Consider the following 24,815-nt stretch of genomic DNA (forward strand, 5'->3'; position numbering starts at 1 on the left):
CCAGGCGATAACAGGAGGCCTCGGTGATTATCTGCATTGGTTGATAAACTGTCACACCATAACAGATTTCTGAGAATTGTCTTTGAAGAATGAACTGCATGGGTATCACTTCCTTGTTAATATTTTCCTAAATTTACTTTGGTCTTTTAGAAATTCTTGATGAAGGAGATAGTGACTCAAACACAGATCAAGATGGTGGAAGTAGTGAAGAGGAGGAGGAAGAAGAGGAGGAAGAGGGAGAAGAAGACGAAGAAGGTAAAAGTATAGCTTACTTAAATAGTACTATAAAATACTCTGAAGTTGAATTAATTCTAATGTAATTCTCTGAAACAGTGGTTCTCAATGTGTTTGAGTTGGGAGGGTCTTGTTACTGGCATCTACTGGGTAAAGGCTAAGAATGCTATTAAACATCCTACAAGTCACAAACTGCCCCTCCTTCAACAAAGTATTACCCAGCTCAAAATGTTGGTATTGCCAAGGTTAAAAAAAACTTACTCTACAAGTATTAAACAAGGAAATTCATTTTTAACATCAGCTTAATTTTAATTTGACATTTTCTGTCTTTGATTATAAACTATGAATAAGGTACATTCATGTTGAGTGCATATGATTTATGTAACCCTAGCATTAATGTGACAGATGAGAATGACTCCATATTTGCTGTTCATTTTGACAAAATAAAGTTGGGAGGCCAAAATCTACATTTATACAAAAATAGGCATGATATTCTTCCCCTTCAGCTTTGATTACATTGTATTTCACAGAAAAAATTAGCTCACTACTTTGGTTGAGTCTCAGTTAAAACTTCAGAACATGCCTACACTGGTCATTATTTACTTGTATTACATATTTGAAAATGGTAAAAGTATCTCTTTCCCTTTTAAGGCATAATGTATTTTAGTTCTGTCTTGTCTTAAAGTGTAACTGCTTTTTTATAAATTAAGTTTAATTTTGTTCTATTGTCTTCTTTGTTTAAAACATCTTGCTATCCATGTACTATATTTTAGTTCAAAATTTCTTTGTTTTAGGTTAAAACTAGAGGCCCGGTGCATGAAAGTCATGCACTTGGAGGGTGGAGGGGGTCGGTCCCTCAGCCTGGCCTGCACCCTCTCACAGTCCGTGAGCCCTCAGGGTAGGTCCGACTAAGCCGTCAGTCGGACATCCTTAGTGCTGCCGCAGAGGCAGAAGAAGCTCCCACCACTGCTGCTGTGCTCACCAGCCGTGAGCCCAGCTTCTGGCTGAGCAGCGCTCCCCCTGTGGGAGCGCACTGACCACTAGGGGGCAGCTCCTGCCTTGAGTGTCTGCCCCCTGGTGGTCAGTGCGTGTCATAGCGACCGGTCGTTCTGCCATTTGGTCGATTTACATATTAGCCTTTTATTCTCCTAAAATTGTACTTCTACCCTAAGTTATAGTTCTTCCAAATTATGAAGATACTTTTTAGAGCTCGAAATAATATTTTACTAAGCAATATTATAGGTGCAGCCTTTCATAGTGTCTAAATGAGCAAGTGACAGAAACAAAAGTAGCTTTTCTGGCTTGGTTCTGAACTTCTTTGAGCTAACAAAACTTACTAAAGTATTTCAAGATATGATAATAGACATGAAATAGTTACTTTGAATTCTACAAATACTAATTTATACTGTAGAAAAAATATTGTTATTATTAAACTCATAGATTCTAAATATATTTAGAAAGTTATACAGAAATACATTTTCAGTTCACATTTATTTGCATATTTGCCTAACTTTCTTGTTTCTTTCAGGACAAAAGGTGACTATTCATGACAAAACAGAAATTAATCTAGTCTCATTTCGTCGTACAATTTATCTTGCTATTCAGTCAAGGTAAGATAACTGTACCTCAGTTGATTCTTACTTTGGAAAGGAAATGAACAAGGAGATGGGATTTTTAGAAAGTGATGACAGAAAACTTTATACTATGTTAGTGATTCTCAAACTCTATCCCAAGCCCAAATTGATAGGTCCATACTCTTGGTTCTTTGCTTCAAAAGCAAATTATCTTTATTTATTTGGAAGATCTAACTGTGTTACAGAATTAAATGGGTTTTTATTTGTTTTAGTTACATCATTTCCTTTTTTAAAAATATATTTTTATTGATTTCAGAAAGGAAGGGAGAGGGGGTGAGATAGAAACATGAATGATGAGAGAGAATAATTGATTGGCTGCCTCCTGCACACCCCACACTGGGGATCAAGCCTGAAATGCAGGCATGTGCCCCCACCAGAATTGAACCGTGACGCCCTGGTTCATAGGTCGATGCCCAACCACTTAGCCACACCAGCCAGGCTAGTTATGTCGTTTCTTATAGTTAGATATCACTAATAAAAACCTGAAAACAACTATATATTATAGAATTAGCACAGTATTAATTGTGTAGTGGAAATTTAATATTTTATATTTTTCTGTTTTCTAATTCTGGTTCTAAAGAATTAGAAATAAATAAAAAAAAGAGAAGCACTATTATGTTAACTCTTGGACATGGGTTTTGTTGTGCAAATAGAAATGTATAGAAATAGAAATTAGGTTTAGGAAGGTTTTTAGGGCCCTTAGGATCAGTGTTAAGTAAGAACTATTATTATGTCATGAAAACAAAACCTATTCCCTTTGAAGGCTGTGAGTTTAGTTTTGAAGAAAAGTAAATGAAAATGTAAAATGTTTAGTACATCTGTTGTTTTGTTTGTGCGTCAATCTTGATTTAGTGGGCAGTGTTTACATTTTACTCTGGAGGAGGAATTTTTTCTCTATTTTGCTTTGTTACTAGGTTGTGTATATTTCCATTTAGTATGATGTAATAGCAATAATGATTCATAAGTAGGAGTCATCTTGTTTTTATTCTGTCTGAAAACTTTTTGGCTTAGATTCACCTTCTAAAAAGAAAAGTTAAATAGCAAACATTGGTTAGGAATTTTTTGATTTATCCTTACCTATTGCTTTGCCTTTCGCATGTAAGAAAAAAAAAACTATTAAATATTTTTTTCATTCAGAATTAAAGTGGAAGATGAGAATTTTTGTTATAGATAACTGTTTTAGAGTTTGACCTTTTATTTGTATATACTTTTTTAGAAAATCAACAGTAGTAAGTTGTAAACAACAGATTTATTGTTTTAATATTGCTGTTAACATTAACTTTGAAGAGTTACAGTGGAGCTCTCTGAAAGGTTATTTAAAAGCAACTTTTTTTTAAGTTGACCTAACCTTAATAATCTCTGAATCACAGAAAAGACTTAAAATTTAAAGCTTTCAGACACAGTGACAGCCACTATTGTGTAGTGATATCCATCACAATAACTACTGCCTTATGTATTGGTGTTTGTTAAAGAGTTCTCAGCCTCTAAATGCCTAGCCACAATAATTTATATATGACAAAGGTTAGTATACTTAAAAGTTCATACAGATTTTAGGAAACACAAAGACTGATAGAAAGGTATTTAAAGGATATGGTTGGGAGATTCATATAATGGATTGTAAAACATAAAAAATATTAGTCATAAGACATATCACCAATAAGTGATGTTGTCGCTCATTAAAACAACTGAAGTGGTTTATTTCATTAAAGCAACAGTATTCAGTACTAATGATGATTTTAGTGATATATATATATATATATATATATATATAAACATTATTAGTGGGAATTTAAATTTAAATTCTTTATGGGAAGCCTTTCAGTAACATGAATCAAGGTCTTAGTGTCCATTCCATTTGTCCCTTCTTTTTCATTATTATATTTCCTCAAGGCATGCATATTGATAGAAAATTATATACAGAATTGTTCAGTGCAAAAAAAAAAAGGAGACAATCTTACTGTTCGACACAAATAATCAAAATGTCCAGTTTATGCCACCATTGAACATCAGGCTACCCCTGCCCGGGTTGCTCAGTTGGTTGGAGTGTTGTCCCATGCACCAAAAAGTTATGGGTTCAATTCCCCATCCGGGCACATACCTAGGCTGTGGGTTCAATCCCTGGCCAGGGCACATATGAATTGATGTTTCTCTCTCACATCTATGTTTCTCTCCTTCCTCTCTCGCTCAAATTGATAAACATTCTCAGGTGAGGATAAAAAAAGAAAAGAAAAGTAGGCTAATGGAGCATTGTTATTGATATGGGCAAGTGGTCTGATATAATGTTAGGTGAGGGAAAAATTATAGAATATCTTTACTGGATAAATAGGTAAGCATATTTTAGAAATAATATATTAGAAAAGAAAATGTCATATCTTTTTAAATACTTTTTAGTATTTCTATGTTATTAAAGTTTGTCAACTGTACTTTAATATTTTAACCTTAGTGCTAAATATTGTTTAATATTATCTGTTATAAAAGTTCCGTCCTGATAAATAAATTTTCCTAAAGTAAATTATTTTCAATTTAGTTTTCTTAAAAAATTCTACTACATTGTGTCATCTTGGGTTATTATCCTACTAGAGGCCCAGTGCACGAAATTCGTGCACTCATGGGGGTCCCTCAGGCCAGCCTGCACCCTCTCGAAATCCAGGACGAGCCCTTGGGCTTAAGCCGTCAGGCAGGCATCCTTAGTGCTGCCGCGGAGGCAGGAGAAGATCTCACCACTGCCGCTGCACTTGCCAGCCATGAACCCAGCTTCTGGCTGAGCGGCGCTCCCCCTGTGGGAGCACACTGACCACCAGGGAGCAGCTTCTGCATTTAGTGTCTGACCCCTGGTGGTCAGTGCTTGTCATAGCGAGCAGTGGTTCTGTCGTTCGGTCAATTTTCATATTTAGCCTTTTATTATATAGGATTGTACTTATGAAACACAGTAAGTAACAGAAGCTGAGAAATTCAGATACCACTGTTATCAAAAGAATTAGGGTTTGAAAATTCTACAAAAAGTCCAAATATATTAGCATTACTCCTGTATCAAGTTCACATTGAGTTTGATAATTCTCTTAGGTGAAGCATATGGATGTAGAAGCCCTGTGTTTGGGTATGAATCAAGATAACTTGTAAAAATGGTGATTAAGCAGTAGATGTCATGCTGGGCTCCTGGAGCATCTTCTGCCATTTTCTGACTGGGATTAGAGAGAAGTGGAAATAATTTAGTAGTGTAATAAAAATTTAAGTCTACTTTCCTTTGTCTATGGATTTCCTATTCAGGACATTTTATATAAATGGAATCATACTATATGGGGTCCTTTGTGTTTGACCTTTCTCACTTAGCATAATTTAAGATTTATCCATATTGTAGTATGTTATCAGTACTGCCTTTGTAGAGTTAAGAGCTATGTCTTTTTTATATGTACAATATAATAAGAAATTATAATAAAAAGTATTAAAGACAACTATTAAAGTAAGATTCTTCTATATGTAAGAGTACTACGATTTAACTATGCTGCAAGTTTTTAACCTGACTGTTGTGAGCATTTTATCTCTGCAGTTTAGATTTTGAAGAATGTGCTCACAAATTGCTGAAAATGGAGTTTCCTGAAAGCCAAACAGTAAGTTAATTTTTTTTTCTATTAGGAAATATATTGGTTATAAAAATGTTTAGGACAATTAATAGGTTTCATGAATTGAAATTATAACTTAGTACTAAATCTTTATTATTTAAATTTAGATTTTTCTAAAATTTACAGTAAATCAAAATATAAAGTAACTCAAAAAATTTAAAATAACTCGAAACTTAGGAGTCCTGGCGCGTTTCATATATGCTATTCCTAGTGAATTAAATTGGTTGCGTGAATACGATGTGGGAAAAGGAGGCGGTCTCTGAATCACTGCACTTTACGTAAATTTCTGAGTGGTTACCTGTAAATCAAAATGTGGCTTAAATACAATAGGAAATTTGTTCTTTAATAAATTACCTGGTCTATCTGCTTTATGTACTAAAACATTATTTTCATATAGAAATTATAAAGATCATCATACATATTGTTACTTTATTTAATTATAGAGAATCTATCAGTTTTTTCACTCATTCAACAAAGTGTATTCAGCATATACTATATGTCAGGCACTCTGCAAAGTGTCAGGAATTTAAGATCTATAAAGTACATATTAGACCCCCTTTAGCCCATAGGACTTATATAGTCTTATAACTGAGCATACCTCATTGTTCAAAGTATCATGGAACTCTAATGCTAAGGATAATAAAGACTGGACTAAATAAATTATCTTGGCTACTTTTTTCTAATTGAGCTTTTGTATATGTTATTCCCATTCCATCTAGACTTTATTTATGCACTAAGTGGCCAGATTATTATGATCTCTGAACGCATAATAATCTGGCCACTCAGTGTGTATATATACTAGAGGCCCAGTGCATGAATTCGTGCATGGGTGGGGTCCGGCCAGCCTGGCCAGGGGGAGGGAACATGGGCGGTTGGCCGGCCGGCCTACCTGCTGGTCGAACTCCTAGTTGAGGGGACAATTTGCATATTAGTCTTTTATTATATAGGATATACACTAAGTGGCCAGGTTATTATGCGTTCAGAGATCATAATAATCTGGCCATTCAAGTGTATATTTATTGTTGACAGTATTACAGATGGATTCTTGGAACCTGAACCAAGGCTTTGCGGTTTTGTTTTTCACACCTTGCTTTACATGTGCTAGACCCAGCACAGGTGTTGGAGTCTAACAGACTGTTTGGTTTCTAGTTCTTTTAAAAGATCTTGATTATCTGAGCTAAGTTACCATTAGCTGTAAGTCCTTTGCCTTAAGGCTTTTTTTTTTTTTCAGTCTTGCCAAAGGAAGGCCTCCAAAAATTAGCTTGCCTCCCCCCCAAAAATGGGAGAGAGTATGTCTTAATAAGGCTTTAAATATGATCTGTGACAGGGATTGGCAGACTGTGGCCTAGGCCATTGCCCATTTTTATTGGATACAGCCATGTTCTTTGGTTGTGTATGGCTTCTTTTGCCCTATAACAGTAGAACTGACTAGTTACAGCAGAGACCAACTGAATGGCCTCAAAAACCTAAATATTTACTATCTGACCTTTTACAGAAAAATTTTGCCAACCTTTGTTCTAAAATGTAGATTTATTCTTGAAATGACATGGAATTTTGAGACTAAATTATTCTTTACAAATTAAAAATATTATTTTTTTCTTTTAAAGTTTGTTTATTAATCCTATATAATAAAAGGCTAATATGCAAATTGTCCCTTCGGGAGTTTGACCAACTGGGAGTTCTATCACTCGCCATGTAGTGCGCCGACCACCAGGGGGCGGTGCGGAACAAAGGAAGGCCCTGATTGACCCTAATCACTGGCCAGGCCTAGGGACCCTACCAGTGCACAAATTTCGTGCACCGGGCCTCTACTATATTAATAATAGTGTACCTATTCATACTCTAGATTCACTTGATTGTTGTCATTGGAAGGAAATAAATTTGTGAATTAGCCTTTAAAATTATACTTGAAACTGAAATTACTGTGTGATCTTGTCACATTATTTGAGGATATAATTAAGTCATTATGAATGTTATTAATATTAATCCTGAGGATAATATTAGGACTAACCACAACATATTTTGATAACATTTGGATGAATGTCTTAGCGCATCTATTTTTAGGCACTCAAAGACTCTCCTAAAACTGCTATAATATTTAATTAAAATGTTAAAATATTTAATTATTATAAGCCACAGGGAATAACTCTTGTAATTGCATTTAATCTAGGGAGGAAAGTAATTTGTTTTATAACTAGTGCCGGCTTTATTAGCAATGCTATCAGCATATTACCATATTACAATGTTTACAACCTGATTAACTCTTATGTTATTGTAAAATACAATGTTGGTAGAAAAGCTGAAAATGCCTTTTAATATATAAAATTAACATACTAAGGCAGAAGTCAGAAAAACATCTTTCAGTTTTCAGTACTATTATGAATTTTGACAAAGTACATCTTTTCAAAACTTATACATTTATAAACATTTAGTTGAGGTAACTTGTGACTAATCTTTTAAAAAATAATAATCTGGCAGTATAAAGATATCTAAAATACCCTGTATTGTGAAGTGAGGCCTTTGAGTAGCTTGTTTTATTTATAGATTATCAACTTCTAGAACAGAGCTTTCCCAAAGAACTTTGTGCAGTGCTGAAAATATTCGTATTCTCCTGTGTCCAGTGAGCAGCTGCTACTCACAAATGACTTTTGAGAACTTCAAGTGTGGCTAGTGTGACCAAAGAACTAAAATGTTAACTTTATGTAATATCAAATAATTTAAAATTAAATAGCTGCATGTGGCTGCAGGCTACCCTCCTGGACAGCACATTCTAGAGTGCATTCTGTGCTTCTCTGGGGTCCCCTTCCTCTCCCTTGCACATAAATATATGTAGTAAGTACATATTGACCTAATTTTTAAAGTGTTTACAATATCTACTTAGGTTGCAGCTCATGTTATTAAATATGAGAAAATGTCAAAATTGCTCACTGAAAATATAAAGATAAGTAAAAGTAAAAATGAACTGAAAAGGTTATACATTATATTTTATAAGCTTGCTTTCTGCTTATAGAAAGTAAATATATTGCAGTTACTGTGTTTGAAAAGTATAATTTTCAACTTTCCAATGAGAAGTGTTTTGTAGAAAAAAATGAGTCAGTTCTACAGCAGTGGTCAGAAAATGAATTTATGCCTTTTTTTTATTTTGTCTCCATTGATTTGTCCATGTTGCCTGAGTGTCTTCATCTATAAAATTGCTATAATCAATACATATTTCATTAGGATTATTTTAGGAATTAATAAATAATATTTGTTAATTATAAATAATTTAGAATGATATTTCCTGATCCTGGATTTATTCTTGGATTTATTAGCTTAACAGAATTTTCACAGAGGAGTTTTCAAGGCATATAAATAGCTGATTGAACAATATATTATTCCAGCAGTTACGAAATGATTCCATCTATTTGTATAGATTAAGCTGTAGATAGATCTGTATGAATAACATTTGTTTTGAGGCTAGAAAATTCAGCCATAGAGATCTTTTTATTTGTTCTTTTAAATATATTTTTTTCTTTATCAACCAGTGTGTCATTTAAGTAAATATTGAAACTTTTGTCTATTTACGCTTCTGTAAAGACTCATAATGTTCTACCTTTTCCATACTAAACTAAATATATTTCCTAATAATGGAATTTCAAACTTTGAAAGGTGTACAGCTTAATTGTTAGATGTATTAGTGAGATGTCATATATTGGTGACCCATATTTAAAAGAATTCTGTATGGAATCTTTTTAGAATACAGTTTATTCAATATTTTTTTTGTATGTCTGTTTCATATACATACTGGGTTCTCTTAAAAAATACATTTTTATTTCAGAGAGGAAGGTAGGACAGAGAGATAGAAACATCAATGATGAGAGAGAATCATTGATTGGCTGCCTCCTGCATGCCCCACACTGGGACTTGAGCCCACAACCTGGGCATGTGCCCTGACTGGGAATCAAACCATGACCTCCTGGTTCATAGGTGAATGCTCAACCACTGAGCCACGCCAGCAGGACACGTACTAAGTTCTGTTAAGGTGATTCACACTTATATAAATTTAGAATTTTATAAGCAGTCTAATTAGCATGAACGATACATGGAAACTGTCTGCCAGAATGAAGGCTTTAAAAAAACTCTTAGCATAGATTTTTTTTTCTTAATCGCTAAAATTCGCAGTCTTAGAATTTTGTGTTTTTAAAATCTTACTTAAAATTTTAGCTGTCTCTGTTATATTGATAAGTTATCATACAACATGAATTCATTGTGTTTTGAATCATTATTGTTATTTGTTTTCCAAATAGAAAGAACTCTGCAACATGATACTTGATTGCTGTGCTCAACAAAGAACATATGAGAAATTTTTCGGCTTATTAGCTGGGGTGAGTTCTAACTTTCTTTTTCTTATTGGAATTTAATGGAATCACTAAGGCTATTCTTAAGACAACAGTGTCTTAAGGGAAAGGGGGTTGGAGATGATAGGTGGAGGTGGGAAAAGGAGGGGAAAATGGAGAAGGAAAGAGACTTTGCTTAGTGCGATGGGCACATAGTGCACTGTGCGAATGATGTTTTATTGAATTGTACACCTGAAACCTGTATGGTTTTATGATCCAGTGTCACCGCAATACATTTAATTAAATAAAGAATATTGTGAATTAAAATGTCTGCTTTATGGTCAGATCTAATATAACATGTCTTTGCTGAAAGTAAATTGGTCTTCCCTTCTTCAGGTTTTTCACTCTCTGCACCCAGCCTCTCCCCTTTCATTTTTGTAATCCTTTACCATTGCATATCACTCTTCCTTTGAACTTTCGGAAATTCTACATGTTTTACAAAAATTTCTCGAAGAGGACAATTAAATGCTGTCTTTTCAAAGTCTGAAAGCAGCTTCTGAAGTCATATGCATGTTTATAGGCAGAACAAACAGAACATGAGCTAAAATAATTTTTTAATCCAAACTCTACCTAGAGAGAAATATATTTGTATTGTATACAAATGTATATGTCTATGATTTGTATAATTTTGTATAATTTGTACAGTTATGCTGTGTATAATTTTGTAACATATAAATCCCAGATAGATAAGGATAATATATATTAACTTCTTGTTTGAGCATCTCATCATATAGCACAAAAAGATGTACAAAATATTTATTTTTGATTCAGTAAATTTAGAAGGATTTAATATGCTCATAATGGTATTGATTCTCAATTTTTTTAATTAATAGCGATTTTGCATGCTAAAAAAAGAGTACATGGAATCCTTTGAAAGTATATTCAAAGAACAGTATGATACCATCCATCGCTTGGAAACAAACAAGTTGAGAAATGTTGCTAAGATGTTTGCTCATCTTCTATACACTGATTCACTTCCATGGAGTGTAAGTACATGGGGCTCAGTGTTTTTACTTCCTTCCTAATCTCCTGTTATTCTCAAATGTGTATTAAGTATAATACAGCCATACTTTTCCTATGTAGAAAAATGTACTTTAAAATGAAATGTGTAGCAAACTTTTATTATAATAGCTATCTTTGAGATTATGTTCATATAACATGGAATAAAAAAGCTAAGTGCATAAATATATGAATGTAACCATTCTGGATGATATTAAAGTTCAGACATATCGGTGCTTTTTAATAGGGATAGCTGTGAGTATTTTCATGGAAATGATTATAGATTTTTATCTTTGTACACATACATGTGTGCACACTGCTATTAATATGCACCCAGGTTTGGTAGTAATGCATTGCTGAGTTACTGCTTCTTTCCTGAGGGACATGAGAGAAATATTTGTCCTAGTAAGACATTCTTTTTAGCAGACAATGAATTTAGGTAAGCGTTAGGGAGGAGTTCTTATAATCATAGTTAGAACCAGGAAAGGTATCTTAATGAGACAATGTACACTTGATTACAAATTTGAAATGCATCCATTAAGCTGGCATTTATTGTATAACTGCTGTTCATTCAGCCAGCAATAGAAAGAAATTGCATCCTGGAGGAAACAAAGGAGAGGATCGCATTATTGACTACCAGAATCTAATGGAAGAATGAAGCAATATCATTGAGCTTATAAACTTTGGGTAGATTTTTGTAATATGTTAAGTACTAAGTATATCTAGCTACATTAATAGGCATTTTGTAAGCTAACGTAGAAGCCAAATCGTAATTTTTTTAAATTTATTTTTCCCCTCTTTGAGAAAATGAAATTAAAATTTTACAATTGAAGCACCAGGGCTCCTAGAACACATAACTCAACGAACTGGAGGTTGCTTTTATTTTTGTTTGTTGTAAAACATCTCTACATGAGCTTTAGTTTTTAAGCCTCAGTCTTACTATTCAGGATAAGCTATCACTCTTCCTGTGTTTACCTTTGTCGCATATTACATGTGCTGTACAAAACTATAGCCTAACACTCTATGGCATTTTGCCTCAAAACCTCATGTACACACATTTTGATGAGGCTTAGGAGCTAGTAATCTCAGCTGCACCATTATACACTCAAGACAATAGATTCCTGCTGTAAAAAAGCACAGACTCAGCAAAGAGAATTAACTCTATTGCTGTAACATTTTAACATTCTAAAAATTAGCACAGAGAAGTTGTCTTCATCTTTGCCAAGAAATCGTACATATCCCCACTAGAGAAGATAATCAGAGATAATTCTGATTGAAGATGAGACTAAATCATCATTTCAAGAGAAACTTTGAGTATGAATATTGGTCACTTTGTCTTAATTTTTTGAACAAAATTAAATTGTCTTTTTCATTTAATTTTCAGGTTCTTGAATGTATAAAGCTGAGTGAAGAAACCACTACATCCTCCAGTAGGATTTTTGTTAAAATATTTTTCCAAGAACTGTGTGAATACATGGGTCTTCCTAAACTTAATGCAAGATTAAAGGATGAGTAAGTTTATCATTAAGCACTTTTTATTCTTACTGTCCTCCAGGGTTTTCCTTCACTTCAGTAACATGTCAACCCTGGGTTGGTAAAGCAAGAGTTATGCCCCTAGGACTTACTTCATTAGTTACCACTCTGAATCTCATGTTGTGTGGCCAAGGACAGCATGCAGTTTTTAGTTCAATAGAGAAAACACAGAATTAATGCCTCTTTTAATTTAGTTAAAACCCAGAAAATTACTTTTGTACATTCATTGGAGTTCTTTAGTGATGAGTATTTAGAGTTTTTACCTTAATTTTGAGCCTTAGAATGATAACTTTTTTATTATCATCGACAATTGTGAATATATACAGATGAATATGTAATGTATCATTACACTGCACTAGGGTCTTGTCCCAGGACTATTATGTAATTTCTATTCCAGCTTCATCTGCTATTTGTTCAGGTTGCCCATTGCTGCTCACATTGGCTTCTCCATTCGCACTCCTGAAATCAGCCTTTCAGTTCTCTAGTGACTGCTTGCCAAGTCAAGTCGTCTTCCTCAGTCCTCATGTCCCTTCACTTCTCAGCCTCACTTACAGAGCTGACCACGTGCTCACTGTGGCTCCTTATTTTCTTCCCATTCTACTTACTCCTCTCAGTCTCTCTTATCCTCAGTCTGCCTCTCCAGTGTACACCACAGGTCTGTCCTGGTTTTGCATGCTTTCTGTGTTATTCCATCCATTTTCCTGGGCTTTGTATACTCATTTCTTGATCCCTGCCTCCTTTCCGGCTCACCTAATGAAGCCCACTGCAGTGTGCTGTGCTCCAGCCACACCAGCATTACCCAGAGAGTAAAGCAGGACTGGCTCATTCGCGCCTCGTTACGTCCATTTTCAGAGCTGGGAATTCCTCCCTTTTTCTGTCCAGCAAACTCTCAATCATTCTTATTTGTCACCTTTTTCTATGAAACAGTTTTTCCTGACCCTGCTGGTTAGTCATTCACTATGGTACTCAAAACCACATGTGCAAAACCACATTATATTGTTATATTTTCTGTTTGTTCCCCTTCCTAGAAATAATAAGGATGTGTTATCAATAAGTCATTGACTAAACATGATTTCTTCCTTTTGTTGATACTTTTTCCCTTCCCCCAGTGCCTTGCACAGTTCTGTGTATGTATGTCTGTATGTATATATACACTCAAGGCCCGGTGCATGAAATTTGTGCACAGGGTGTGTGTCCCTCAGCCCAGCCTGCACCCTCTCCAGTCTGGGACCCCTCGAGGGATGTCCGACTGCCCGTTTAGGGATCGGGCCTAAATGGGCAGTCAAACCTCCCTCTCACAATCCAGGACTGCTGGCTCCCAACTGCTCGCCTGCCTGCCTTCCTGATTGCCCCTAACTGTTCTGCCTGCCAGCCTGATCACCCCGGAACCACTCCCCTGCCAGCCTGATTTATGCCTAACTGCTCCCCTGCCAGCCCAATTGCCCCTAACTGCCCTCCCCTGCAGGCCTGGTCCCCCCTCAACTGCTCTCCCTTGCAGGCCTGGTCCCTCCCAACTGCCCTCCCCTGCTGGCCATCTTGTGGTGGCCATCTTGTGTCCACATGGGGGCAGGATCTTTGACCACATGGGGGCAGCCATCTTGTGTGTTGGAGTGATGGTCAATCTGCATATTACTCTTTTATTAGATAGGCTAGAGGCCTGGTGCACAGGTGGGGGCCAGCTGGTGTGCCCTGAAGGGTGTCCTGGATCAGGGTGGGCGTTCCCTTGGGGTGTGGGGCAGCCTAGGCGAGGGGCCTGTGGTGGTTTGCAGGCCAGCCATGCCCCCCGGCCACCCAAGCAGAGGCCTGGTATCTGGGATTTATTTATCTTCTATAATTGGAACTTTGTAGCCTTGAGCGGAGGCCTGGGCCGGCCGGGGTGTGCAGGAAGCTTGGCTTCCTCCATTGCTGGGGAAATGCAAGCCTCCTGCTCGCTCCGTGGCGGCAACAATCTTGGTTGGGTTAATTTGCATACTCGCTCCTGATTTGGCTGGTGGGCGTGGCTTGTGGGTGTAGCAGAGGTATGGTCAATTTGCATATTACTCTTATTAGATAGGATATATATATATATATATATATATATATATATATGGAGAATTTTTTTACTGTTCTGTATATTCATTCATATATAAACATGTACATATGAACATAGATATATGTTTGTATGATATATATATCTACTCTGTGTGTGTTGGTGTAAAAAAAGTGTTTTTTTTCCTTTGTTGTATTATTATAGAAAATCAAGTTTAGTAAATTAATGAGTGGCCTTACTCATTTCATTAGATACCATGTAGCCTAACCTAATAAATGATATAAATCATTTACTTGGTTGTATTTTACTTACTAATTTAATACGTAGAAACTCTAAAGTGACTGAGAATTTTGCTTTTAAGTAAAGAATTTTATCTTTCAGCAATCTGTTCTTTTTTTGTTCATTTTCTTTTCTTTTTTAGAACTCTACAGCCATTCTTTGAAGGGTTATTACCCCGAGATAATCCCAGAAACACTCGTTTTGCCATCAACTTTTTTACTTCTATAGGTCTTGGAGGTTTAACGTAAGGATATTTTTTAGAATTTTATTTTCAATTACAAAATTATCTCATAATTTCCTTCTAAGCAAAATCTAACATTACATTTTTAATTAGGGATGAATTGCGTGAGCATCTCAAAAATACACCAAAGGTCATTGTGGCACAGAAACCAGAAATTGAGCCAAATAATTCCTCCCCCTCCTCTTCCTCCTCCGCATCCTCCTCGGCAGAGTCCGACTCCTCTGCTTCTGGTTCGGACAGCAGTGACAGCAGTTCAGAGTCTTCCAGCGAAGACAGCGATTCCTCATCTGCCAGCAGTCAGAGCTCTGCCTCAGGTATTGAAACTCATCATCCATCGTGCTCTTTTCTAACAAGTATACTGCTGGTGATGTTTACCATGAGAGAAGTAAATAATTTCATTTTATATTTTAGAGTTCAGATGTTTAAAATCCACAATTAATATAAAAGATCATCGACCATTGTTGCAGTCTATAGTATATTTTAATATTTACAATGCTCAGATTACCTTTTGGAAGCCTTTTCATAGAAATGAAGGTATTTCATTGGTAAATATTTATTTGAATGGCGACTGAAATACCACTCATAATGTCTAATCTAGTTGACAGGAGCCTTCCTGATGTTTATGTTTCAAGAAATTTTAATTTTTTTAATAGTGACACTTTATGGTAGTTATTGACATGTATCACACATTTAGTGCATATCTCATAAGTGTACAGCTATATAAAGAGAATGTGCGTTTTTGGCTAGAATACCATAGAAATGATGTGCTCTTAGTGCATCTCAATGAGGAATTCATAATATTGGTGTATCTTATTGGTGACATTAACTTTGATGACTTGGTTAAGGTGATATCTGCTGAATTTCTTCATGGAAAGATTTTTCTCTGTAAATTAGATTTTGCAGAGATAATTTGATGCTATGTAAATCTCTAACTTTCACTCTCCAGTTTTAGCATCCATCTTTGGATCTTGTCTGGAACACTTAATACTGTGGTGTTTGCCAAATGATGCTTTTTCTATTTGTCTCTTTTCTACATTTAGTAGTTGAATTTCTTCTGTAAGAAAGAGTTGTTCCTTTCCCCCATTTACTTAATAATTTTACACTATATTTTATCACTGTGGACTCATGGATGTTTATTGTTTTCTGTGGGTTAAAGTCCAATACTTTATTTTATTTGCTGTTAAAATCATTTCAGCTTTGGCAATTAGGAGTTCCTTCAAGTTGATTCCTGTGTTCCTTGGTCATACCCCTATCCCTTTTCTTAAGGGCACTGCCTTTATAGCATCTCAAGTTCAAGATCTTTACCTCCTTTAAGCAGAGATTTTAAATTTATATCCAGCATTTCTAGTTGTTCTTCAACTGGTCTACAGCCTTCTCCATTCTACTTGGAACTGGAAGTGCTAAAGTAAAGGATTTTTTCAAATGTGCTATTTTCTGAAAAGTTCTGTGTTGTTTTCTGCAGGGTCAGCTCTGCTTTCTTCTCTAATTGTATTTTCATCTCTATTTTAGAGAGGGAGCACTTTTCCCTATAGCCTTAGAAGGTTGGATGCTTGGTCTTTTTATTCTCATTTCCTGGCTTGTTACACTTCAAAGTATTTTACATATTACATGGCAGCCAGAATTGTGGGACTCTCGGTGTTTTATATTATTAGAGCAAGATTCCATTTGCTCACAGGAAGTCTTCTTGAATTGAAATATGCAAACATTGTTCATTTAACATTCACCTCTTTTAATTCTAAAGAATTTGTTATTTCATGATATCTGTTTCGAGAACAGATGATAACACAGCATGAATTTCTGCAATAAGGAAGCTTGCTGATTCAAAATTAATTTGCCTCATCATACAATTTCAGTAGAGAGCTTCCAGTTTTATTAATAAAATATTAAATAGCATAAAAGCAATACAAACTGCCCCCAAATTGTAAAATTGTAAAGCAGACACCAAAGAGAGAAGAGATTGTACATTATTATATGGCACAGGTTTTAATGTCAACAAAGCAGTGAGAGCAGTAGAGCAGGGTCAGAGAGACATGATTTCGCACAGAGCCAGATGGTTTCTGCTTGGGGAGCTGCAGCTCAGCTGAGTGGTTTGATAGGCACCAGAGAAACAAATCCTTGGTGGCAAACCGACTACCTGTCAAGGGTCGGCATTTGGCCGAGGAAATACAGGTTGGTACAGAGATTTAGGTGGAGTAGGATGAGGGTAGGTGATCTTCTACCCTGTGTTCTTCTTTCTGTACACATATATGAATGCAACAGAAGTTTTGGTCATCTCAGCATCTTTGATTTATGTACCCAAACTAAGTAACACAGATAAAGCAGTTAAATTTGTTTTATAGCTTAAAATGGTAAGTTATTTTATTATAATTACTTAACACTTATATTTGTGATTACATCAGTAAAATAAGTTGTTCAAGGCCTTTTTCGAAATCAAGCCATAGTGGCTCATATGGAGCCTGGGATGTATAGCTTACCCTGGCTCCTCCTACTGGTACAGCTGGTGCTTCTCTAATGGCACTGGAGAGCAAAACTTGTTTTTATAGGAAGAAGTTTTTATTTGAAATACATATGTTCATGCTGTTAGGCAAACCCAGTCATTTCTCTCCCTCTTACATTTAGGAAGTGATGTTGTTGGTGTGTGTGATCATTAGTATTTTGACTATGTACCAGATATGACATATTTTGTATCAGTAATGCACATGGACTGGAATTTCTGTTTTTGAATAAAATTTTTAAGTGGAAATGTACTATTTTAGTTACTTCATAAAAGATTTTACAACATTTGCTGTAAAGTTCCTGTTCACTATTTTGAGTCTAATGATCAAAACAGTACTTTGGTAACTAATGCTGACATACTGTATACTCTCAAATATTTTGTGAAATGTTCTGTCATTAGGCTTTTCATTCAATAAATTTAGCTTTGCATCCAGTTTATCTGAATTAGTAAATCTACATTATATTAATGAATGTGATTGTTAAATCATGAAATTAAGATTAAAGTTAAAACTAACTATATTTCATTTTTCATGTGCAGCTAAAGCTATAAGAAAGAAGGGACAAGGGAACACCAGAAGCAAAGAAGTAGATAAATTGATCAGGAAACAACAAATAAATGATAGGAAGCAAGAAGAAAGAAGATCAGAGCAAAGGCACCAAGAAACAAGGACTGAAAGAGAAAGGAGATCAGAAAAACTCAGAGATAAAAATTCAAGGGACCCAAATCGGAGAGATCCTGTAACAAAATACACTTCAGACCGAGGTGTTCCTTCTGAACGAAATAGTTACAGTAGGGTCATGAATGATAGAGACCAAGAAATGCATCTAGATTTGGAAAATGAGTATGGTGATCTGAAAAAGAGGAGAGGAGAGAGAAAAAATTCTTTTTCTGAAAATGAGCATAGATACCGAAATAAGGACAGTGAAAAATTTAGAAGAAAAGACAGATCAAAGTCAAGAGAAAGGAATAGAAAACATTCAGACTCTAGAAGCGATGAAGATAGGTATCAGAATGGTGCTGAGAGGCGATGGGAAAAATCTAGCAGATACTCTGAACAATCCAGAGAATCAAAGAAAAATCAGGACCGGCGAAGAGAAAAGTCTCCAACAAAGCAAAAAAAGTAACTACCTAATTACAGAAACTGAACATGCCTTATATTCAGTTGAAACAAATTATTTTTTACATTGATTATCGAACTTTATAGAGAATTGTACAAAGTACTGGTTTGTATTGTACATTTTAAAAATGTTTTCATTTTAATATGGTTTATATAATTGATACATCTCAAGGCTCTCCACATAAAATTATTTGAAAAGTTTCACCAGAGAGGGATGTATTTCTGGCATATATTTTGTTAATAAAATGATTAAATACTTACTGAATCAGTGATTTTTTTTCATTGACAGATTTTTTTTCTGATATTTCCAGTTGTCATAGAACTGTTATAATTTTTACTGACCAAAATATATAAACCATTTCAGTTCAACGTTTTTGCATCGTTAATGAGATGCTATGAACCTTCTTGAGGAGTCTCCTTTTTTATTAGAGGACTTATTTCAAGTTTTATATTGTGTCTTGAACAAAAGAGGTATATATAATTTTTTTGCACGAGTGTTTTGCTAAAGTTAGGTCTATATTGGTCTTTAGACAAATACATGGCTATATTATTTATAATTAGGACTTCTCGCATTGATAACAGCTCTTCTTTCTGGACTGCTAGATTAATGTTTACTTGAAATTCTTTGTTACTCGTGCTTTTTCTCAGCCTTGAAGTTATATCACTGTTGGGGAATTATGGTTTTTAATTTTTAATCTGCATTAATACATCATTGGAAAACAAAGTCATAAGAAATGTGAACAGCCTAATTGTGAAATAATTACAAGTTTTTATAAGAATTTTAAGTTTCCATCGTTATTCACCATTTATTATGTGACCATATTATTTATTACTTTTGAAATAAAATATTGCCTCTGAAATTTTAGATTTGTTGACAGACATTTAACCCTACTTACTAAGTAGATTACTTGTGATTGTTCTCTTTAAAAGTTTATAAAATCCATTTTAGCCCATGTCTGGGTTCAAAAATAGTGGGGCCACCATCTTAATGTGTGGCTTTCAGGCATACTCTGATTCAAAATGTTTTCTATTTTTGTTGTTTAAAAGCTTGAGTATAAGGAAAAATAAAGTCCATGTAAATGAAGAAATATCCTCTCTCCAATCCTTTTGCCCCCCCTATTCTACTTACTTGGATCTTTTTGCTCCTCACTGTTTTATTTACTTTTAACAAAAGTAGTTAACGAGACACCTAACGACCTTCAAGCAGAAGTATTTGAGTGTAAGTGACTCCTGTCGGCTCGGTGAAGGGAGGCAGGATGCAGAACTGGACCATCTGCCTTCGTGCCGTGTTCCTGCAGCACTGAATACGATGTGTTCGTGTGCATGGCCTGCCAGTCAGGCAGAATTTCACCTGAATCCTTCTAAAATGCAGACAACAAATATGTTGCCTATATTTCCAAGTTTTCACTTTTTAGGATTAGCATTTCTAAAAGATTAGCTGAGTTCTATATATTTTGCATACATTCCTCATAATTTTTCAGTTTCTGGGCTTCCTTGCCTTTAAAGTTTCTCTGTGTCTACTACATCCCTAGCCACCTGCTCCCATGGTCCTCCCCTTTACGGTGACTTCACCGTCTGTACCACCTCTGAAATCTCCTGTAAGCGCCACATTCTTACTTTAATACTTTGTGCCATTTTCATCTTGACTCAAGTATTTTTTTCCTAATTCGTGACTGCCTCGTACTTTTATGCTTTCATGCATCAACATCTTTAGGACCCAGATGCTTTTCCCCCCTAATCCTCGCTTTTTCCAAGGAAGTCAGATACTCTCTGATCTTTCAAATTCTCTCCTGTTTATTCCACTGAATGTTTCTTCAGCCAAGTCAACTTTCACGCTAATGATGATATAGAAGATAGTCCAGAGTGACCTCTGGGAAACCTCTGTTTGCTTAACACACACATCTTGATATGCACACCTCCAAACCCTTCCTGAAACACTGCCAAATCGTTTTCCTGGCTCTCCTTGTCCTGCTCCTTGCGTCCCCTCAGCCTTGGATATATGCTCTACAAGTTTTGTTTATACCCACCCACTTGTTTCTTTTTAAATCTTAAACACCTTTGAATGCATTGCCTATCTCCAGTCAGAACATACATTTCTTGACGTTAATCCTATCTGTGCATTTTATGTTTTCTGCAGATAAAGATAAGGACTAGTTTACCACTACCACATGCCTTGTGGATAGGAAACTCGAGTTGCCTTAGTTTCGCGTAGGTACACAGAGCCGCACGGGTGTGTGCGTGTGCATCCACTGCAGGAAAGCATAAGTCTTTGTGGCTGAAGTGGAGGGGCTTATTTTTAGAAAAAGGTTCATATAGAATCTTATTGTTAAGTTTGGGATATTTTTGGCTGACTGCACATTTATGTATGGGTTATCTTACCTATCCCACTTGCTGGCTGTCGACTTTTGGGCAGGTCCTTTAATATGTAAAAGGGTATAACAGTAGTAACTTCTTCAAATAGTGAGTGGGTTGTGGCTTACTTAGAACGGCCTGGAACTAAGTGCTCAGTGTGCTATTATTTTTTGTTACTGTTTTTATTGTTATTGTCATTGTCATTAAAGCAGATATAGTACCAGTAGACCAGGAATTGCAAGCTCAAATACCTAGAGGGGCCAGGTGGATAAAACGAATGAGACAAATCGAAGTGGGTAGTGAATGGGAGTATTTAAAGGCAGCAAGAGTTGCTCAGCTCTATCCACTTGTGCCTATAGAAAAGGAAGCTGAAGGTTGATATATCTGCCTAGTTTTCAAGAGATTCATGTTGTAAATGGTAAGGATTCCTTCTTTTTGACAGCAGCATAGTATTCCATTGTATAGATGTACCACAGTTTTTAATCCACTCATCTGCTGATGGGCACTTAGGCTGTTTCCAAATCTTAGCTACTGTAAATTGTGCTGCAGTGAACATAGGGGTGCATATGTTCTTTCTGATTGGTGTTTCTGATTTCTTGGGATATACTCCTAGGAATATATCTCAACCTGTCTCTTAATATTTGTTCTAGAAGCTGCCAGCCTTTGAACTCTGCTATGTAGCAGTACCTAATTTTTGCAGCATTAACTGTTAGGTAAGGGATATCCTAATTTTACAGCCTGCACACCGGTGTCGGCCCAGCTAACACGTGGCAAAGCCATGACTCCACTGGCCATATTATCCCAGTGACAGGTGAAAGCATGGTTTTCTTAAGACTTGCTCCCCACACACATCCTGCTGTAGCCAGGCTGGTTACTCAAAGAAAAGACACTTGCTCTTCCTCCTCTCTGGATTTCTGCCTCCTTCTTATCTTCTACACAAAAAATTCTTTTCTGGTTGCTTGTCCAAATCGTTCACATCTTTACATCCACCTTGCAACTAACTTGAAGGGTGCTCTGCTGGAGAACCCAGCCGTAGCTTTTCCTTCTAGAGCACTTGATGCCATTCCAGGCACATGTGGTGAAGGACTTGTTATTAGCACCTCTATATTACACAGTGAGCTCTTTTGTTTTCTATCTTACCCTCTATGTAGATGATACATTTATCAGGGGCAGGAGTTGTGTCTTAAATATTGCCTTTGCCTGCCCCTTGCTAGAGACCAGAGTTTCTTAATTTCAGCACTACTGACATTTTGGGTCAGTTCATTCTTCATTGTGGGGGCTGTCACGGGCATTGTAAAATGTTTAGCAGTATCCCTGGCCTCACGTGCTAGATTCCAGTGGCACCAATCTTCCAGTCCTGACCATCAAAAGTGGTCTCTGTCTATTGCCAAATACGCCCTCAGAGCAAATCTGTTCCTATGTGACTACCACTGCCATGGACCTAGCACTTAGAAAATACTCTTCAGTGGACCACAGTGATGGTGCTTGTTCTGTGAACATCACTGTGCCCACTCATTTGGACTCCATTGTTTTCTTATATTGCCCTCTTGCATTTGTGAGAGCAAGATTTTGTTTTAAACAAAGAACCCATCATTTAATAGTGTGGTGGACAGTGATATTTCAACGCTTTTTGGCAAAATATTCTGATATCTCATCCTAGGGATGACATTCTGATTGACATTTTAAGAGGTAGATTTTCTTCAGATTGAAGCATGATTGGCCTATTAATATAATTGTTCCATGTAGGTTCTGGTTCTCACTGTAGCTGTTTATTATAACTAACTCATTTTCAAAATGGAAAACAGCAAGCTGAGAGTATTGTATTATTTTTAATCCTATACTAGATAATTCAATTACTCAGTATCCAAACACCTTACTTTTTGATCAGACACTTCAGGGCCAGTCAAGTGGTTATTAAAGTGAATAAAGTATCCATTTAATGAGTAATTTCATGTATTACATGACTTAAAAGATTGGGCAAATGGGATTGAATCTGCTGTGAGTTCACTTCCATCCTCGAACATGTGTGTCTGGTATGAATTAGGAGTCCTTATGGGTCCCATGCTTTATACAGTGCCTTGTTTTGCTTAACCCAATATCTTCCCTTCCCTAGCATTACTGTTATGACTAATACACGTGAAGCCCTTGTGAGGGCTGTGCTGAACATTTGCTGTTTTTGTCTGAGGATTATTCCTTCTCTCTGAACCTGCCAATGAAAGACCTTCTTGGCCTGGCCATACATAATGCCTGATCCCCCTGGGCAAGGTAATGGATTCCGGAGTGTGCATGTGACTTAATCTGGGCCACTCAGGGCCCTTCCTCAGTGTTTCTCAGTCTAGAACATGGGACACAGGGCCATGTTGAAGGGCACACAGACCAAGAAGGGTGTTCACTGAAGCTGGAGCATCCACTGTGGAAAAAGCTCATCCGTAGAGAGGGTCAGTGCAGCCCAAAGGAAACAGCCCCGTTGGAGGAGGGTCCTAAAACTTCGGTTTGAGTTCCTCAATTGAATTTGCTGAAGCTAGACTTCTCAGTTTAGTGGCACTTTTCTCCTTAAGCTTCTTGATTTGGATTTGCAGCACTTGGACAAAAAGCATCCATATTAATTCAGGGTCATTCCCGTGGATGGACAGGTTGGAATCATGTGGGTGGTGAGGACAGCTATTCCCACCTTACTGTGCTTTCGCTCACATATTGTTCTTGCAGCCCTTTCTTTAGGTGATAGATGGAAATGGCCTGTGAAAAACAATGCAACAAAGGACCTTTGGTGGCTCTTACTTGTGGAAACAGCTAAGTCAGTGATTTTAAATGAAGTTAATTTTATTTCTAGTGATTTTAAATAAGGTTAATTTTAAGTGGGGTTAATTTTATTACTAATGCTCCATTTTAAAAATAACAGAGGATCTCAATTTCCCTAAAGCACTCTCCTCAGAGCTTGAATTTTATTGCACAGATGCAGCAGCTCAGTTCACAAGCAAAAACTGGTTTTGTACTACCAGAGAAAAGGACTAACTGAAGCTATTTTGGGAGCAGTAATACTTTCTTAAAACCACGAAGATACTTCAGCACATTACCTTAACAACTAATGTATTCTCCTGATCATTTACAATATGAAATACTGAACAGTAAGAACACTGCGAACATTTTTAATCTTCTTACACAAAATAAATGTACTCTGAAAATCCCATTATACACAAATACATGCAGAGACTCTTCCTTGAAATACAGGAAAAAAATGTGAAATGTATATTGCCACAATTCCTTAAGTTTTGAGAACAGTTTTGCTCTTGTCCTGAATATGATTTTTGTCCATAAAAGGAGAAAATGAAACTCTTAGGAATAGTTATCCAAAGAGGGGAAATAGAGGAGGGAAATTGTGTTTGCGGTTAACGAAACATGGTGCACTGCTAGCCTGGGCCGGAGGCAAGTACTGGTAAAGTGATTGGAGACGTGGGAGGCACCAGAGAGAAGACAGTTACTGATGAGCCATTTCCTACTGTAGATACTTTTGGGAGGTCAGAAGTTCAATTTTACGTTTTGTTGTTTACACGCCTTTGTATATCCAGGTTCAAATCTAAAATCTCTTACGGGTGCTCCATAAGCATTTGATGAATGAAGGGGGAAACATCAGTTTATTGCTAGGCAGAATATTTTGGAATACTTTGGGATTCTTCGGGTTTTATGAAATTTTAAATGCAGGATCAGCTACTATCAACCTAGTTGGAATCCTAATGTAAGTATTTTATGTTAGAGTAAGAGAAAGTAGAAGGCAAGTATGCATTAGCTTAAAACCTAGGCACCAAAATGAAGATAAAATATATTTATAACTGTGTTAAAGGGAAAAAAAAATGCATAGAAGTGGTGGGAGTATAAATGAGTAAAATCTGTTTAGAAAATTGTTGGA

General features: G+C 36.1%; 1 protein-coding gene across 1 annotated transcript in view; it reads left to right on the forward strand.

The window, feature by feature from the left end:
* Nucleotides 1–19,641, forward strand: part of CWC22 (CWC22 spliceosome associated protein homolog) — a 51,657-nt gene extending 32,016 nt beyond the window's left edge. The window contains exons 12-20 of the mRNA XM_080671386.1: nt 151–255; nt 1,763–1,844; nt 5,416–5,476; nt 9,775–9,852; nt 10,698–10,850; nt 12,248–12,375; nt 14,847–14,948; nt 15,039–15,259; nt 17,980–19,641. Of these exons, the coding sequence (XP_080527512.1) occupies nt 151–255; nt 1,763–1,844; nt 5,416–5,476; nt 9,775–9,852; nt 10,698–10,850; nt 12,248–12,375; nt 14,847–14,948; nt 15,039–15,259; nt 17,980–18,566 (1,517 nt within the window). The 3' untranslated portion in view covers nt 18,567–19,641. The remainder of the gene's footprint in view (nt 1–150; nt 256–1,762; nt 1,845–5,415; nt 5,477–9,774; nt 9,853–10,697; nt 10,851–12,247; nt 12,376–14,846; nt 14,949–15,038; nt 15,260–17,979) is intronic.
* The last annotated feature ends 5,174 nt before the right edge of the window (nt 19,642–24,815 follow it).

Source organism: Plecotus auritus (genome assembly GCF_963455305.1).
Source record: "Plecotus auritus genome assembly, chromosome: 5".
NCBI classification, from domain to species: Eukaryota; Metazoa; Chordata; class Mammalia; order Chiroptera; family Vespertilionidae; genus Plecotus; species Plecotus auritus.